This window comes from Garra rufa, chromosome 25, assembly GCF_049309525.1.
Source record: "Garra rufa chromosome 25, GarRuf1.0, whole genome shotgun sequence".
In the NCBI taxonomy this organism is placed as follows: Eukaryota; Metazoa; Chordata; class Actinopteri; order Cypriniformes; family Cyprinidae; genus Garra; species Garra rufa.
Window position 1 is genome coordinate 35611888 of NC_133385.1, and position 17933 is coordinate 35629820.

A 17933-nucleotide genomic window follows, 5' to 3' on the forward strand; every position below is an offset into this window, starting at 1 on the left:
CAGAAAGGTGTTTCTCAGACAAAAGTTCCAAAGAGTTTGAAGTTATCATCATCAGAGAATCTGGAACAATCTCTGTGCGTCAGGGTCAAGGCCAGAAGACCATACTGGATGCCAGTGATTTCCGGGCCCTTAGACGACACTGCATCACATACAGGAATGCTACTGTAATGGAACTCACAACATGGGCTCAGGAATACTTCCAGAAAACATTGTTTGTGAACACAATTCACCGTGCCATTTGCCGTTGCCGGCTAAAACTCTATAAGTCAAAAAAGAAGCCATATCTAAACATGATCCAGAAGCACAGGCATTTTCTCTGAGCCAAGGCTCATTCAAAATGGACTGTGGCAAAGTGGAAAACTGTTCTGTGGTCAGACAAATCAAAATTTGAAGTTATTTTTGGAAAACTGGGATGCCATGTCATCCGGACAAAAGAGGACAAGGACAACCCAAATTGTTATCAGCGCTCAGTTCAGAAGCCTGCATCTCTGATGGTATGGGGTTGCATGAGTGCGTGTGGCATGGGCAGCTTACACAACTGGGAAGGCACCATCAATGCTGAAAGGTATATCCAAGTTCTAGAACAACATATGCTCCCATTCAGACGTCGTCTCTTTCAGGGAACACCATGCATATACCACATACTGCACCAATTACAACATCATGGCTGTGTAGAAGAAGGATCCGGGTACTGAAATGGCCAGCCTGCAGTCCAGAAACATTTGGAGCATCATAAAGAGGAAGATGCGACAAAGAAGACCTAAGACAGTTGAACAACTAGAAGCCTGTATTACACAAGAATGGGACAACATTCCAATTCCTAAACTTGAGCAACTTATTTCCTCAGTCCCCAGACATTTGCAGACTGGTATCAAAAGAAGAGGGGATTCTACTCAGAGGTAAACATGGCCTTGTCCTAACTTTGAGATGTGTTGATGCCATGAAATTTAAAATCAACTTATGTTTCCCTTAAAATGATACATTTTCTCAGTTTAAACATTTGACATGTCATCTATGTTGTGTTCTGAATAAAATAATGCAATGATGTGGAAGTTTCAAATTTCAATGTTTTTATTCACAATTTGTACAATGTCCCAACGTTTTTTGGAATCAGGTTTGTGTGAATAGATAAATGATTACACAAATATCCTGACTTCTAGCAGATAACTATAATAAGTGTTTTACATTGATTATATTTAAAGGCCAGTGATGTTTCATAGTATAATCAAATCAGATCCTTTTTTATGCATCAGAACTACTATAGGCTCTAGCTATTATAGTAGTGAAAACACATCTCCTGAAATTGTAATTTAAGCAAGGAGCACACTGTACATTTTTGGCGGTCTGTGACCAAATAGCTTTTGTTCCTCTTTTGTAAACAGCTCTGGATACATTTGGATAAAATCAGAAGACTTAACAGAGCGGAGAGTGAGAATATAGCTACAACAGTAAAAGAAGTGTCATTAAACTTCTTAAGCAATGCTTTATATATAAACCGTATTTCCTATCAACATTCCATAATTGTCAGCATAAAACACAAACACATATTTCAGTTTTGTTAAAACTTTATTGGACTATCAACAGTGTATTACTATAAACAAAACATGATTTATACATTTGCATAAAGGATAAAAAAGTCAGCTTTTAATGAGACAAAGGGACAAAAGTGTTATAAAATGTTTTTAATGTATGTGTATTGTGTACATCAAGTCTTTTTGTGTCGACGAACAAAATCTATAAAAATGGATTTGCCTAAAGCTTGGCCAAAAGCATTTTTTAAAAATGTTTTACATCTACCATGATTACACAAGACTCTTTTTTTCCCCCCACGCAGTCACAAACTTTTATGCCATTCCTGGAAACAGTTTCTGTCCAACTGAAGACACAAGTGAACATCACAAGCCTGGCATTTCCAAGGTGTTTGTTGCTTCTTGCCACGCACTACTTTGCAACGCACACAGATCCGGCGACCAACGGTAGCAATTCTTCTGACATCTGAAGTCAGCTCAGCTCCTGGAACTGGCACATGGTCCGCGTTGGTCTGTTTTGGTGCTGTTTTCTCTGATACGCCACAGAGCTCTGCAATAAGCTCCTCCATGAACTGACTGTGGCTCATGTTGCCGTACAGCTCTTTGTGCAATACGAAAGCATTGGTAGCAGCAATGTCCAAGAAGTGTAGAAAGATTTTTCTGTACCACTTCATGGTTTTGTGCTGCGCAGTGTAGTATTGCAAGAGCTGATCGGACAGGTCAACACCCCCCATGTGCTTGTTGTACGCAGAGACAGGTGCAGGACATGGAAAAGACTTTGTCTTCCACGTATGTTGTGCTTTGACTTTCTTTTGCACACGCTCTCCTGTAAAGGCAGCATGGATGGTGGAACAAACAGACACCAGTTGCATGTCCATCCACTTCACACACACAAGAGGTCCATCCCGAATCCACCTGATGGATCCTCTGGTGGAATTTTTGGTCAGTGAATTAGTAGTAGTTTTCGGGAAGCCCTTCCTGTGATCTCTATAAGTTCCACAAGCACCAAACTTCATAGCAAGCAAGTCTGTTAAGAGTTTTGGGCTTGTGTAGAAATCATCCATGTAGACATGATACCCAGAGCCCAAACCTTTATTGTCCAGGAGAGACATCACAGCATCATATGAAAGCCCACGATCTGTAGGAAAGCTATTCTTGCCAGTGTAGACAGAAAAGTCCACAGTATATCCATTTGATGAGTCTGAAAGGACAAAAAACTTAAACTTGGTTTGCTTAACTTTTGTGCACCGTGTCCTTCCTGTATTTGCTCTGCACGCCACCAATCTCTCATTCACAGCTAAATTTCTTCTAGGATGATAAAGGGATTTGCACACAAGGCGGATAGTGTCCATCAGGGGTTTGATCCTGAAAAGACGGTCATGTTCGGCTGTGCCCCTCTTTCTGTCATTATCCTTGTCTCCATCTGGGTGACTCATGTGCACGTTCCATGAAATGGTGCGGTATCTTTCCCTTGACATAATTGTGGCGGGAAAAGGCAGAGAGAAAAGACTGTCCTGCCGCCAGTAGTCAGTGATGCAGCTCATCTTCACCGCAGCCATGTAGAAAATGAGTCCAATGTAGCAATACAGCTCATCAACACTGACATCTGTCCATTTGTACTTGCGGCCCTTTGCCATTGCCCTGGCAGCCTGAGCGTTTGTGTTGTGGCACAGATTTGACACGGCGCTCTCTGTGAAAAACATCTTGAAAAGACTCACAGGAGAGTGCGAGTCAGCAGGACTCAACTGTGGTCCAGGTTCCCGTGCGGGCAGGAATCTCAGAGTCTGAGGAACCTGATCAACATGAGTCTCTGCTTTCCATGAACTAGTCTTGGCTTTCTTTGCAACAGGTATCTGGTCACTGTCATCCTCATCTCTGTAAATGGAGCAAGCAAATGTGAACATGCTGACAACAGTATTACTAAACACTAATACTGGTGTATCACCAACTCATTAAAAGATGTGATTTACAAGCGTGTATAATTTGTCTAATATGTGTATTTACACAAAAATATCAGCTGGAAATGCACACTTACTCACTCAGATTCTCCACAGCATTTAAAGAATGACGTTTGAGTGCTGCCCTTGTGTGTAAAGCAAGTAAAGGGGCCACATTCCTAAAAAGGGGGAAACAAAAGTTGTAAACATGTCTTAGCTTAGACATTCAAATGTAAAATATCAGTGCATGCATAAATGATGAGCAATTATCGGCCTATGGAAGGGAAGCCTGCTTTGTATGTCTACTGATGGGACAACGATATACATATGTATAGCACTTTATGTTCGCAAATATCTGATTAGGTGTAAATGTTTCAGATAAGTTTCGTTAGTCAGGCAGTATTTTACATTAAACAACCAAAAGTTAACTAAATAAGGCCTTCAAAATTAGCCATGGTTTTATTGTAGTAAAAGTGTAGCAACCATGTTTTTGGCATATTCTTTACCATTTGTATAATCAGTTTTACTACAACAAAACCAGCCAAACTATTGTTAGTGTAGCAAGAACATTGTTACTTCCCTGCTGAAAAAAAACAGCATATTCTTGACCAGCATAAACCAGCAAAGGACCAGCATTAACCAGCAAAAGACCAGCATAAACCAGCTAAAACCAGCATCCCAGCACCAAAACATACGCAACATATGCTGTTTTTTGTTTTTTTTTCCAGCAGGGTTTGCGGTTACTGTAGTTTTTTTTGTTAAAAAGTTACTATAATTAGTAGGGATGCACCATAACTTGCACGTTTTGTCAGTAAAGCCGGTTCTGTAATCAGCGGTAAATGCCATCAGGTGCGTGATTTCACGTTGAGCCGTATATACTACACACAGCCGTTGTTTACAGATGAGCTGCGCACATTCACACTGATAATGAACATTGCTATGCGCAGCTCGTCGGTAAACAACGGCTGTGTGTAGTATATACGGCTCAACGTGAAATCACGCACCTGATGGCATTTACCGCTGATTACAGAACCGGCTTTACTGACAAAACGCGCAAGCTTTATCGACCGATTGGTATCGGTGCATCCCTAATAATTAGTTACATTTTTGTAGGACAGCCTCAACATTATTTTTATTTGTTACATTATAGAACATTTACGCTGTTATGTTTTGTAATACAAATGTCATGTAAAGTCCACAGAACAACACGTTTCACTTTCATTTCAGTCAGACAATAGACCTGAAACAGCTATACAAGCATGCGCGGCCATTTTAATAACCACTGTAAAAAAATAAATAAAAAATAAATGACTTACTCAATACAAATGGTAACCTCCTTTAGATCAAATCGCTTCTTCAGCTGCAAGTGTTCATCCTCCAAATGTTCGTCTTCTGAAGAAGAAAAGTTGAACTCTTCCTCACTGTCCATGCTCGTCTGGAGAGCTTCCTCTCCTGTGTGTTCCATCGATGAATGGTAAATACAGCTAGAATGCGCTGCCAGTTTTATCTTAGAGTGTTTACCGTGTTTCTATAGCGCATATAAAATCATTAGCATATGAATAAAGCGCTCTTCGGGTGAGAGTATAACAGAAAAACCATACCTCTTCTTGACCTTTGTTTTTCCTACACATAAATAGTCCAACTCTGCTTCGCGCTCTCTCTAAAATGGCTGAAGTATCGTTCTCTCTGATTGGGTGCATTTACGGAAGTACTATATAGCACGTATTTCATTGGGGGGAAAAGGCGGGCTGGACTGATGGCGTCTGCTCCATAGTCTCCACCCCTAAATAACTTTCCATGCAAGCTCATGTTGGCTCTTGTCTGTATTATCCCGCCTACATTCTGATTTCAACACATTTCTCCATGTTCCGTCTTAAATGCTAAAAATTAACTCTTGTAGATAAAGAGTGGATACATGGGAAGCATTTAAAAAAGGCATCTTGAAAATTAACTTTAGGTAATAAAAATTGCTTTAAAATTAATTTTAGTTTGGAAAAATCAAAATGATGGGTTTGCAAGTAAAGATACAATTTGGCATTTGCGACAACCATTTATTCCTTTCTCATAAAATGTTAATTGTTAAGGCTAAAACAAACGATACTACGCAAAGAAATAAATAAACTCATGATTACAATAACAATAATAAACATACTCTTTTTGAAAGTGTGGGTGGCTCTTAAAAGAACCGTTGGGTTTATAGATTGTACGAAGACGTTTAACCCCCAAAGCCGTACAGAGTGCGTCCCTGTCGTTTCAGAGCATACACGACATCCATGGCGGTGACGGTCTTTCTCTTGGCGTGCTCGGTGTAGGTAACAGCATCGCGGATCACGTTCTCCAGAAACACTTTCAGGACACCGCGGGTCTCCTCGTAGATCAGACCGGAGATACGCTTGACACCGCCACGGCGAGCGAGACGACGAATGGCAGGTTTGGTGATTCCCTGGATGTTATCACGCAAAACTTTACGGTGACGCTTAGCGCCTCCTTTTCCGAGACCTTTACCACCTTTGCCTCTTCCAGACATTGTTAGGTTAAACTTTCACAACAGCACTGAACATTGAAAGCGTGAAAGAGGAAATTTACAACCGCTTACAGGACCTAGTTGAAGCATACGAAGGCGGAGCTATGCAAGGACATGTGAGTCAGCAGACTGGAAGTGTAGCGATTCCTCCAAACTTTCTGTAATATCAGTCAGATGTGTGGCATATAATTTGGAAATTACCTCATAAGAAGTTAATCGTAAGAATTAATAGTAAAATATTCCCCCAGCAACTATTTGTGAACAGATTTTTGATATTGATCAACTTTGCCCAGCTTTTAACTTTTATGTTACTTACGTTGGTTAAATTAATATACATACATATTAGTATAAATAACTACGCGCATGATAATATAAACCACAATTTCTAATTCGGTTTTACTTCAGTTTTATTTTCGGTTTAGTATTTTTTTTTCTTGGCTAGCCATCTCTAGACGCTACTATTTCCATGGGCAAAAGCAACTGTATTTTATTTTGTTTATTGTTTGTATGTTAGTGTGTGTTGCACTCTCAGACTGAAAGTTCTGACAGTCAGAACTAAAAGTGGACTTAAAATGATTTTAAACCTGTATAGTTCAAGTATATGCTATTTTCTTCCGATGTGTACATCGATTTTCTCAATAATTTGTTATGAGCATTAAAACAGATTTAGTAATTATAGCAAAACAGTTCAAATTGCTTTTATAGACAAAGTGGGTGGCTCTGAAAAGAGCCTTTTGTTGTTTCAAGTATTTATCAGACTGCTACTCATTTATTTGCCTTTGGCGGGTTTCTCGGTCTTCTTGGGCAGCAGCACAGCCTGGATGTTGGGCAGCACACCGCCCTGAGCGATGGTCACTCCGCCCAGAAGCTTGTTCAGCTCCTCGTCGTTGCGCACCGCCAGCTGCAGATGACGGGGGATGATACGGGTCTTCTTGTTGTCCCTTGCGGCGTTTCCAGCCAACTCCAAGATCTCAGCAGTGAGATACTCGAGCACAGCGGCCAAATAAACCGGAGCACCAGCACCGACGCGCTCGGCATAGTTGCCTTTGCGGAGAAGCCTGTGAACACGGCCAACAGGAAACTGAAGTCCAGCTCTGGATGAGCGGGTCTTAGCCTTTGCTCTGGCCTTGCCTCCGGTTTTGCCTCTTCCACTCATTATTGAAACGTTAAAAAGAAAACTACTGCTTGTTAACGTAGAAATAATACCGCTGTTGTCTCACTATCAGTATTTAATAGAGAGTGCTCGTCGTTGATTGGTCAGAGTCTGTCACAGTTGAAAACCAATCACTGCGCGTCCCTCCAAAACTCCAAACCCCTCCCCTCTCTGCCAGCCTCCTCATTCTCATCTGCTGTAATGAATGAATAAACGAATGAATGAACAAAAAAGTTGAACGCTTTTACTTAATAGAGTTTAAAAGCAAAAGAAGGTAAAATAAACCAGGTATAAAATCGCACACTGAAATGTATGTCCACATATACAGGAAAGACAAAGAAATGCTTGCTGCTAAAACCAGCTTCTAAAGTTCTCTTCAAATCAAATCGTTGATTTGCATGCATCCTATCAGTAATATTTAAGATGCTGATGTGAACACACACACACACACACACACACACACACACACACACACACACACACATATATATATATATATATATATATATATATATATATATATATATATATATATATTGTGCTCTCCTAATCTTTAATCAAAAATGTTAACCTGCGTGTGTGACAGCCTTCAGTGTCTCTCTGTTTAGGCTTTGTAAGAGTTATAGTCTGCCTCAACCCAGATTCCACTCCACAATATGTTTAATTATACTTATTTCCCAAAATGGGAATTATTATAGAGAAGAAAAAAAGTCAACAGTTTAGACCATTTGGGATAATCACATCCTGAGCAAAAGGTGACCAATTGTAGAATGGGAGCGGGTGTGAGACACTGAGAAGTATCTCAGACAAAGAGGTGTCAGAACTTATTAACATACAGACCACAGCTTTTATGACAGGAACAGCTTCATTTACATAAGGGTAGTAAACTGTAATGCAAGACTGCAAGACCTTCATCTTCAAAGAAAGGTAGTAAGGACATTGTTAAAATAGTTCATTTGAAATCAGTGGTTTAACTGTAATTTGATTAAAGCTATGAGAATTTTTTTTTTTTTCGAAACTTCATAAAATTTTGGTTGAACCACTGATGTCACATGGATTATTTCAACAATGTTTTTACTACCTTTCTGGGCCTTGAATGCAGTAGTTAGGCTGCTGTTTAATGGAGGGTCAGAAAGCTCTCGGATTTCATCAAAAATATCTTAATTTGTGTTAGCAATGTTCTGAAGTTGAACAAAGGTCCTACTGGTTTGGGACATCATGAAGGTGAGTAATTATCGACAGATTTTTTGTTTTTTTGGGTCAGCTATTCATTTAACTACGACATGATTTTAACACAAAAGCAAAACAAGCATCAAAACATCTGTGCAAACTAGAAACTATGCAAATGTAATGATTTATTAGAGTTTAAATATAAACAAAGCAATTAAGAATATATCTACATATAATTGTTCTTTTTTGACATTTTTTTAAATAAAATGTATTCATGTGCTATATTTTCAGCATCATTGCAGTCTTCAATGTCACTATTCTTAATCATTCTAAAATGCTGTTAAACATGCTATTGTTTATTAGCACCAATTGTTGTACCTATTGTTTTCAGTGTTCAAAACAGTTGTGTATATTTATTTGATGAATAAAAAGCACAAAACAGCATGAAAAATTAATGTTCTTTTGAATGTTTTATTCAAAGAATCCCAAAATAAACAAATGCTTTCAACAAAAAGTGATTGCTTCTTATTGTTGTAATAAACCATTACACTACGAAAAACATCAAGCCCCATATATGATGCTTTAGTGCATGTTTTTAATGGCATTGCACTTTTTAAACCAGTTTTAGAAGTGATTTGCGTTACTAGAACCGCGATATTTCCTGTACAGTAACTATTTCACCAAAAGCATTAAACTCACTTTTAATTAAAAAAAATAATAATAATACCACAAACCACACAGTTAAACACTTAAAGCTCTTTAGGCGAGAATGTGAGTGGCTCTTAAAAGAGCCTTTGTGGTAGCTGAAAGTTTTGTCAAAGTTTACTTAGAGCTGGTGTACTTGGTCACAGCCTTTGTGCCCTCAGACACGGCGTGTTTGGCCAGTTCTCCGGGCAGCAGCAGACGCACAGCGGTCTGGATCTCTCTAGATGTGATGGTGGAGCGCTTGTTGTAGTGAGCGAGACGAGATGATTCACCGGCGATGCGCTCGAAGATGTCGTTGACGAAAGAGTTCATGATCCCCATCGCCTTAGAGGAGATACCAGTATCAGGATGAACCTGCTTCAACACTTTGTAGACGTAGATAGCATAGCTCTCCTTCCTGGATCTCTTACGCTTCTTTCCTCCTTTCCCGGCAGTCTTAGTGACGGCCTTCTTTGATCCCTTCTTGGGAGCGGACTTCGCTGCTTCAGGCATGTTGATTCGTGATTATCAACTCAATGTCTGATGTTCAGAAATACATGTACTGGCTATTTATTGAGAGCTCATGCTAATTTAAGAGGGCTTGGTTCCCCTCCCTGATTGTGTTTTTTTGCGCAATGAATGAAGGAAACATATTTCATTGGTTAGAAATGGGTGGCTAATCAGACACATCCGCCAATCACAGGCTTCTAAATTTGAACGTTTTCCGTCGCCTCCTCCACAAGCTTCGTTGTCTGACTTTCCCGCTCAAAATGTGCGATAATCAATCATGCAGAAAATTAAGTAACTCATAATTCAACCCCCCTGGCTGTTTTAACTAAAAGGAACTTGCACTGATTGATCTTAAAACATGTCAGTGCCATTTTTTTTTTGTCTCAATACGCACACCAATAAAGTTTTTTTTATTTTTATTTTCTCCTAAAACACATTCATGCCAAAAATAAAAAATAAAAATCAAACATCCTTATTGAATTATAACCTAATCCTGTTTAGTCTAAGCCTTTACACTAGTAAAAACGTAAACTTAATTACTATAACTACACATCTAAAACACCGAATAATGACCGTCACTACGGTCTTACCTTGCATGAAGGTTTGAGTGTAATCAAAATACATCGACTTTTTATGTCACAGCGCTGAGTAATTAATTTTAGTTTTATATTAAACTCGCCACAAGAAAATGTGATCGTTTTCGAGTATAAAACGATCACTGTAAAATTCACGAAACACAACGAAAAATACTCTTTTTGAAAATATGGGTGGCTCTTAAAAGAGCCTTTGTATGAAGACACACAGATGTTTTTAACCTCCAAAGCCGTACAGAGTGCGTCCCTGACGTTTCAGAGCATACACGACATCCATGGCGGTGACGGTCTTTCTCTTGGCGTGCTCAGTGTAGGTAACGGCATCGCGGATCACGTTCTCCAGAAACACCTTTAGCACACCGCGAGTCTCCTCATAGATCAGACCGGAGATACGCTTGACACCGCCACGGCGAGCGAGACGACGGATGGCGGGTTTGGTGATTCCCTGGATGTTATCACGCAAAACTTTACGGTGACGCTTAGCGCCTCCTTTTCCGAGCCCTTTACCGCCTTTGCCTCTTCCAGACATGGTAAAAAGTCTTCAAGCTTCTACGTTGTATTAAACAACTTATGAAAAACTAGGTCTTGCGCAAAGAGCTTTACAGTATTCTACAGGACCTAATTGAAACATATGAAGGCGGAGTTATGCTACATAATAGATACATTCATTCCAGTCAGACTTCTCAAAAAAAAAAAAAAAGCTTTGAAACAAAATATATTAGTGCAAATACTTTATTAAGATCTTATACTTGAAATAATGCAGTGCATATGTAGAAATAATATTCAGGGCACTTTTATTTCATTTATTTGGGTGGCAGCGCATGATCAAAATCAGAATCAGATATGTTTACACATGCAAGAGGAATGAAAGTGACAAGACAAAACGCAGATAATAAAATAAAAATAGAACAAGTAAATAGGGAATAACAATATACATATTGACAATTAATATGTACAGGTAAATCACAATAGACTATTTTGTATCTACAGGTATATTATGTGCAAATTTAAAATGTACACTAAGTATGTGTGTTAAATAAATGTATAAGTGTATAAATAGTGTGTGTTTCACAATTATTGTCAAGTGTTTATAAGATGAATTGCCTAAGAGATGTCGATCCATGTTGGAGCAGAAGGAAACAAGATGGCAGATAAGCATACTAAAAACTATTTGAAGTTGAACGAGATGTGAATTGATGTAAAAATCAGCAAAATCAATCAACAGAAAACAAATACTTTTTTTCATCTGGAGCAAAATATTTATATACAGCTTTGTGTACTGTATTTACAGCTGTATTATAAAGTATGTGAATGTAATTTTACATGATATCTAATTATTGCCTCTCAATTACTGAGAATTAATTGTACAAACAAGTGGTAATTTCTGTTAACTGTTTTTGTGCCTATTCTAGTGGACAGATCTATAATATTTACCTGAGTGGAGAAGTGCAAACAGTTTGTGGCTGGGGTGAGAGGGATCTGTAATGATGTTACAAGCCCGTTTCTTCATTTTGGAGATGTACAAGTCTTAAAGGTTGGGCAGGTACACACCAATTATCCTTTCAGCTGTCCTAACAATCTGTTGCAGTCTTTTTATATCTGATTTGCTGGCTGAACCAAACCACTCAATTTTAGACATTTTTAGGCAATATCTATATAGAATTAAAAAAAAAAAATAGGATTGAGAATCAGTATCAGTAATAACTACAATCTGAATCAGCCATACAGCGTTAAATGGAAATCTAAATAAAATCAAGAAACATCTGAGTGGATTATGTAGGCATTGTGGAATTTATTAAACTGTTGATCAAATAATTTATAAATTATTTAAATAAATAAGGGTGACAAGAAAAATACACATGCTTGCACATACATATTTGCTACACAAATAAACAGCTTAAGTTTTATTTTTAGTGAAATTAGTTTCTCCATATTTGCACGTTTTATTGCCAATGCAACATAATATGAATCACCAATCTACATCTGGAATCATTATTACATCTGCAGAGAAAAAAACAAATGCTTAAATATACTGTTAATCACCAATCTACATCTGGAATCATTATTACGTCTGCAGAGAGAAAACTGCTTTAAAAAAAAAAAAGTTATATTCACTTTCATAAAACAACAGCATTTTCCCTGACGTCCTACAGAAGCTTTGCATTTGCAAAACCATTTGAGATCGCATATTCATGGCACATCTTAGAAGTGAGATTTTTGAGTGAGTTTTAACGAGCACCAACAAAGAGGAGAAAATGCTACTTAGTTTGAAATATTTAGGTGGCTCTGAAAAGAGCCTTTGGGTTTATAAGTTGTGAGTTTAAGCGCGTTCTCCACGAATGCGGCGAGCCAGCTGAATATCTTTGGGCATGATGGTCACTCTCTTGGCGTGGATGGCGCACAAGTTGGTGTCCTCAAACAGACCGACCAAGTAAGCCTCGCTGGACTCCTGAAGAGCCATGACAGCGGAGCTCTGAAAACGCAAATCAGTCTTAAAATCCTGAGCGATTTCTCGAACCAGACGCTGGAAGGGCAGCTTGCGAATCAGCAGCTCGGTGGACTTCTGATAACGACGGATCTCTCGCAGAGCCACGGTACCTGGCCTGTAGCGATGAGGTTTCTTGACGCCACCGGTGGCTGGAGCGCTTTTCCGGGCGGCTTTGGTAGCGAGCTGCTTCCTCGGGGCTTTTCCACCGGTGGATTTACGAGCGGTCTGCTTAGTTCTTGCCATTTTCTCAAGCTCTGCCTTATTTTCTAAAACAGAATGATATTCCTCTCTGTGTACAACACCTTCTTAAACTCTTCTACCGCCTTGGGCGGTGCGTCAGCAGAGGCGTTTGATTGGCTATTGTGTTTACGTGAGCGTAAGGCAGCCAATAAAAATACACTTCATGTTTTCAAACGAACAGAGGAAACTTGATTTTCCCGCTCAAATGTAGTCGGTTCCATTCTCAATGATGTCCCATTATTGGACCTTGAAAATGCTAAGCTTTCGTTTTTCTTTAGATTTGTTTATCAAAAGGTTATGTTAAATTCAGAAATAATGAAAAGGTACTTTTTGTATTTACACTACACGTGACAATGAGGTTTAAAATGTTGCCATTCATTTTTATATTTCCTTATTCTATTGCAGTGTAACAGCTTTAACGTATTGTATGTTTGTTTATACATAAATCGATTTACATTGCATGTTAACACTACTTTTTTTTCACTTTTTAAAGGTGACATTTCTGTAAAGCATTATTCTATGTAAACAATATCATAAATTGGCGCCGCTCATTTCCACAGCGAAAGCTACTGTAAAATATACACGTAACCTACGTGTGTGTAAAAAGTAAAAACTAAAATAAAGGATTATAAAGCAACTTTATATAGCAAAATGCATCTTATAGAAAAAGTGGGTGGCTCTGAAAAGAGCCTTTTGTCGTTTCAAGAATTTATCAGACTGCAACTCATTTACTTGCCCTTGGCGGGCTTCTCGGTCTTCTTGGGCAGCAGCACAGCCTGGATGTTGGGCAGCACACCGCCCTGAGCGATGGTCACTCCGCCCAGAAGTTTGTTCAGCTCCTCGTCGTTGCGCACCGCCAGCTGCAGATGACGGGGGATGATACGGGTCTTCTTGTTGTCCCTTGCGGCGTTTCCAGCCAACTCCAAGATCTCAGCAGTGAGATACTCGAGCACAGCAGCCAAATAAACCGGAGCACCAGCACCGACGCGCTCGGCATAGTTGCCTTTGCGGAGAAGCCTGTGAACACGGCCAACTGGAAACTGCAGTCCTGCTCTGGATGAGCGGGTCTTAGCCTTTGCTCTGGCCTTGCCTCCGGTTTTGCCTCTTCCACTCATTATTGAATTGTTATTGCTGTTACCGCTGATCAACGCAAAAATAATAGTGTTGTGGCCAGACCATCAGTTTTTAAGAGACAGTGCTCGTCGTCTATTGGTCAGATTCTGTCACAGCTGCAAACCAATCACTGCACGTCCCTCCAAAAACTCCAAGCCTTCCCCTCTCTGTCTGCCTCTACATTCTCATCATCAGTTGTAATGGATGAATAAACAGAAAATGTACTCTTTTTACATATAAAATAGGTTTAATACAGGAAAAAAGTAAAATAACCAAGGTTATAAAAATCGCACATTGAAACATATGTCCACATAAACACTGGAAAAAAAATTGCTCATGTAAGTAGATCAGCCTATATTCTCTTCAAATTAAGCCGAGCATCCGATGATTTACATGCGTCTTGTCAGTTGATTTGTTTTAGATATTATATTTAAGATGCTAATGTGAATAAAAGGCAATCAACAATAAATATTTTGGATGCAATATAATGTATTGTCAACTGTATCATACTGAGATAAAACATACACGCTCCCTGAGTTTATTTTGCTCTTTAATTGTATCATGTGGGTGGCTCTTAAAAGAGCCGTTTTGTTTTGGGAAGAAAAAAAACAAACAAACAAAGACTAAGACTTATTTCTTCTTAGGTGCTGCCTTTTTAGGCTTGGCTGCTTTAGGCTTCGTCGTTTTGGGCTTGGCTACCTTGGCCTTCTTGGGGCTTTTGGTTGCTTTCTTTGCGGCTGCTGGCTTCTTGGCCTTTTTGGGGCTCTTGGCTGGTTTCTTAGCAGCTGCCGGTTTTTTCGCCTTCTTGGGGCTTTTTGTCGCCTTCTTTGCAGCGGTGGCGGCCGGTTTCTTCACCTTCTTGGGAGATTTCTTGACGGCGGCTTTCTTGGCGGCAGGCTTCTTTGCTTTCGCGGGGGATTTCTTAGCGGGTTTCTTCTTGGTTTCGGTTTGCTTCTTGTTGAGCTTAAAGGAACCGGAGGCGCCAGTGCCTTTGGTCTGGACCAGGGTACCGTTGGTCACCAAACTCTTGACGGCGGTCTTGACGCGGGAGTTGTTCTTCTCCACATCGTAGCCACCCGCAGAAAGAGCCTTCTTCAGGGCGGCGAGAGACACGCCGCTTCTCTCCTTGGAGGCGGTTACGGTCTTGACGATGAGATCCCTGACGTTCGGGCCCGCTTTCTTGGGCTTAGAAGCAGACTTCTTTTTGGGAGCTTTAGCCGGCGGGGCAGCGGCAGCTGGAGCGGTTTCAGCCATGTCTCTGAGCGGATACGTTTCACACGTCGACAATCTGGAAGTAATGAAGCGCTGAGCGGCGCTGCTGTACTTAACTACCACATGAGAACCGTGTAGACTCAATATCTAGCTCCACAGCACTTCTGGTCTCAGTGAATACGCAATTATCCGTTTAAACACAAAATAAAAGTGCATTAAAACATTTGCAGATTAGAAACTACGCAGATGCTAAATATAGACCAATTAATAGTAATTATACATATCTGTTTATCTCTGCATATATTTAAAATGCAATCTGTTACTGCGCTGGCAAAATTCTCAGCATTATTAGTCTAAAGTATCATGATGCTCCAGAAATCATTCTAATACGCAAATAAACATGTTTTAAACAGTACCTATTATATTCTATGTACATTTAAAAAAATAAAAAGTACTTTACAACAAAAGGTGTGATTAATACGTAACACGGAGTACACCGTTTTGTCTTTGTAATAAGAGCACTGGAAACACACTATGATGAACATGAAGCTCTGATGTTGGAGTGCACGTAACAAATACCATTTTAAAAATAGTGTAATTATTAGAACCGTGATGTAAGCGTTGTGTATTGTTTGTCGTTAGTAAAGCATTAGTAACACAAGTCACAAACACTGAAAGAAAGCTCTTTGACTGAAAACATGGGCGGCTCTTAAAAGAGCCTTTGTTTTAGTTGAAGTCAGATTACACCTCACTTAGAGCTGGTGTATTTGGTCACGGCCTTTGTGCCCTCAGACACGGCGTGTTTGGCCAGTTCACCGGGCAGCAGCAGACGCACAGCGGTCTGGATCTCTCTAGATGTGATGGTGGAGCGCTTGTTATAGTGAGCGAGACGAGATGATTCACCGGCGATGCGCTCAAAGATGTCGTTGACGAAAGAGTTCATGATCCCCATCGCCTTAGAAGAAATACCAGTATCAGGATGAACCTGCTTCATGACTTTATAGATGTATATCGCATAGCTCTCCTTCCTGGACCTCTTGCGCTTCTTTCCTCCTTTGCCGGCAGCTTTGGTGACGGCTTTCTTCGAGCCCTTCTTGGGAGCAGACTTCGCTGGTTCAGGCATGTTGTCTTGTGATAAACAACTCAGCAATACCGCTAAGGAAGTTTGTACTGGGTATTTATTGAAAGCTCATGCTAATTTAAGAGGGCTAGGTTCCTTCCACTGATTGGTTGTTTTTGGGCCGTAAATAAAATAAACATATTTCATTGGTTAGAAATGATCTTGCTGGACAGACAAACCCGCCAATCACAGGCTTCTAAATTTGAACGTTTCCCGTCGCCTCCCGCTATACACACTTCTTTGTCTGACTTTCCCGCTCAAAATGTCTGATAATCTCAATCAAGAATTTTTATTTTTATTTTTTCAGTGTTTATTGAAATCAGTTAATACACCATAAAATGTAAGAAAAAATGCCGTTATGGCCTGGTTTCACAGACAGAGTTTGGATTAAGCCTGTAGGTTGTAGATCAATTTGGACATTTAAGTATCTTTTTATTAAACATGACTTAGAAAATTCATTACTGGTGTATATCTTAAGAAAAAATAAACATACTGACATATTTTAAAATATGTTAAGTGCAAGTTTCTTTCAGTTAAAGCAGCTCAGACATACATTTTAGTTGGGGACTAGTCTTAGGTCTTATCTGTAAAAAGGGTATATGTCACAGCATGCTGAAACTCCTTTTACTTCGGGATAAAAATCTCAACAAAGAAGTGATTGTGTTTGTGTATAAAACAGTTACTAAACAATCCACAAAAAGTTTTTTTTTGGAAAATGTGTAAAAATGTATGTTTCACTAAATTACACACCAAATTAATAAAATTGTTTTAGATTTATAATGTGCAAATCACAGGTGATAAAAAGCAAGCCACATGTCATGATTAACCAAATATTATCACAAATATATATTAATCACTTCCACAATAAATATTACATGTAAAAATATTAATAGGATTGTGTGGCTTGTGCAGTGCCTTTAAAAATACTATCAAGGTAACAAAAATTAAGCTAAAATAATTTAATAAACATTAATTTAACAACATAGCATGTAGCATAAATAAATTTCATAAATTGTACATTAAAGTAGCATTTAAAGTAACATTTTACTGTACAACAACAAGAAATGCCCCCTTAGATCCATTATAGTTTAATTGTTGTAGTTGTTTTGTTTTGTTTTGTTTCTTTTTCACTCACTGTATTGAACTTATTGCTTACCAGTTAGCAGGTTTAATTTCCCACTTTAATGATTTGTCAGTGTTTAAAAAAATATATTTTAATTAAACTAGCCCAGTTTAAAAGTCTGAGATATAAAGTTAAAATGTTGAGGATCAAACACTACATGCTGGAGTCCTTTAAGGAATTGCAGTTCATTGCAGAAATGTATATAATCCCCCGGTTTCACAGACAAGACTTAAGCCTAGTCCTATATTAAAATGTAAGTCTGAGCTCTTTCAAAGTCTCTCAGCTCTTTGAAAGACACTTGCACCGACTGATTTTAAGATATATCAGTGCCTTTGTTTCGTCTCTGTAGCCGTTTCCTACCACCAAATCACTTTCTGATACATGAAGGACACATGTCTTTGCACTCCCTGACAAGACAGAAAAAAGCTATAGCAACATAAGTACATTCAGGCTTTCCTGATGACAAGCTCTTGGGGAAAAATAAAAAATACACAATAGAAACCATCATAGAAATTCCAATGATTTCCACTACAAATA

The 17933-nt window shown here is 39.1% G+C and overlaps 8 protein-coding genes across 8 annotated transcripts; all 8 read right to left on the reverse strand.

Annotated features, from left to right (window-relative positions):
• Positions 1-5681: 5681 nt before the first annotated feature.
• LOC141301170 (histone H4) lies at positions 5682-5993 on the reverse strand. The gene has a single exon (XM_073831414.1). The coding sequence runs from the start codon at positions 5991-5993 to the stop codon at positions 5682-5684; it is 312 nt and encodes a 103-aa protein (XP_073687515.1).
• Positions 5994-6759: 766 nt separating this feature from the next.
• On the reverse strand, positions 6760-7146 carry LOC141301100 (histone H2A-like). The gene has a single exon (XM_073831351.1). The coding sequence runs from the start codon at positions 7144-7146 to the stop codon at positions 6760-6762; it is 387 nt and encodes a 128-aa protein (XP_073687452.1).
• Positions 7147-9055: 1909 nt separating this feature from the next.
• LOC141301102 (histone H2B-like) lies at positions 9056-9510 on the reverse strand. The gene has a single exon (XM_073831353.1). The coding sequence runs from the start codon at positions 9508-9510 to the stop codon at positions 9136-9138; it is 375 nt and encodes a 124-aa protein (XP_073687454.1). The 3' UTR covers positions 9056-9135.
• An 807-nt stretch (positions 9511-10317) lies between these two features.
• LOC141301103 (histone H4) lies at positions 10318-10629 on the reverse strand. Its single transcript, XM_073831354.1, has one exon. It carries the CDS (start codon positions 10627-10629, stop codon positions 10318-10320), a length of 312 nt encoding a protein of 103 aa, XP_073687455.1.
• Positions 10630-11875: 1246 nt separating this feature from the next.
• Positions 11876-12845, reverse strand: LOC141301099 (histone H3-like). Its single transcript, XM_073831350.1, has one exon. The coding sequence runs from the start codon at positions 12829-12831 to the stop codon at positions 12421-12423; it is 411 nt and encodes a 136-aa protein (XP_073687451.1). The 5' UTR covers positions 12832-12845; the 3' UTR covers positions 11876-12420.
• Positions 12846-13556: 711 nt separating this feature from the next.
• Positions 13557-13943, reverse strand: LOC141301101 (histone H2A-like). The gene has a single exon (XM_073831352.1). The coding sequence runs from the start codon at positions 13941-13943 to the stop codon at positions 13557-13559; it is 387 nt and encodes a 128-aa protein (XP_073687453.1).
• A 628-nt stretch (positions 13944-14571) lies between these two features.
• On the reverse strand, positions 14572-15195 carry LOC141301098 (histone H1-like). Its single transcript, XM_073831349.1, has one exon. It carries the CDS (start codon positions 15193-15195, stop codon positions 14572-14574), a length of 624 nt encoding a protein of 207 aa, XP_073687450.1.
• A 699-nt stretch (positions 15196-15894) lies between these two features.
• Positions 15895-16276, reverse strand: LOC141302126 (histone H2B-like). Its single transcript, XM_073832317.1, has one exon. It carries the CDS (start codon positions 16274-16276, stop codon positions 15902-15904), a length of 375 nt encoding a protein of 124 aa, XP_073688418.1. The 3' UTR covers positions 15895-15901.
• Positions 16277-17933: the final 1657 nt, after the last annotated feature.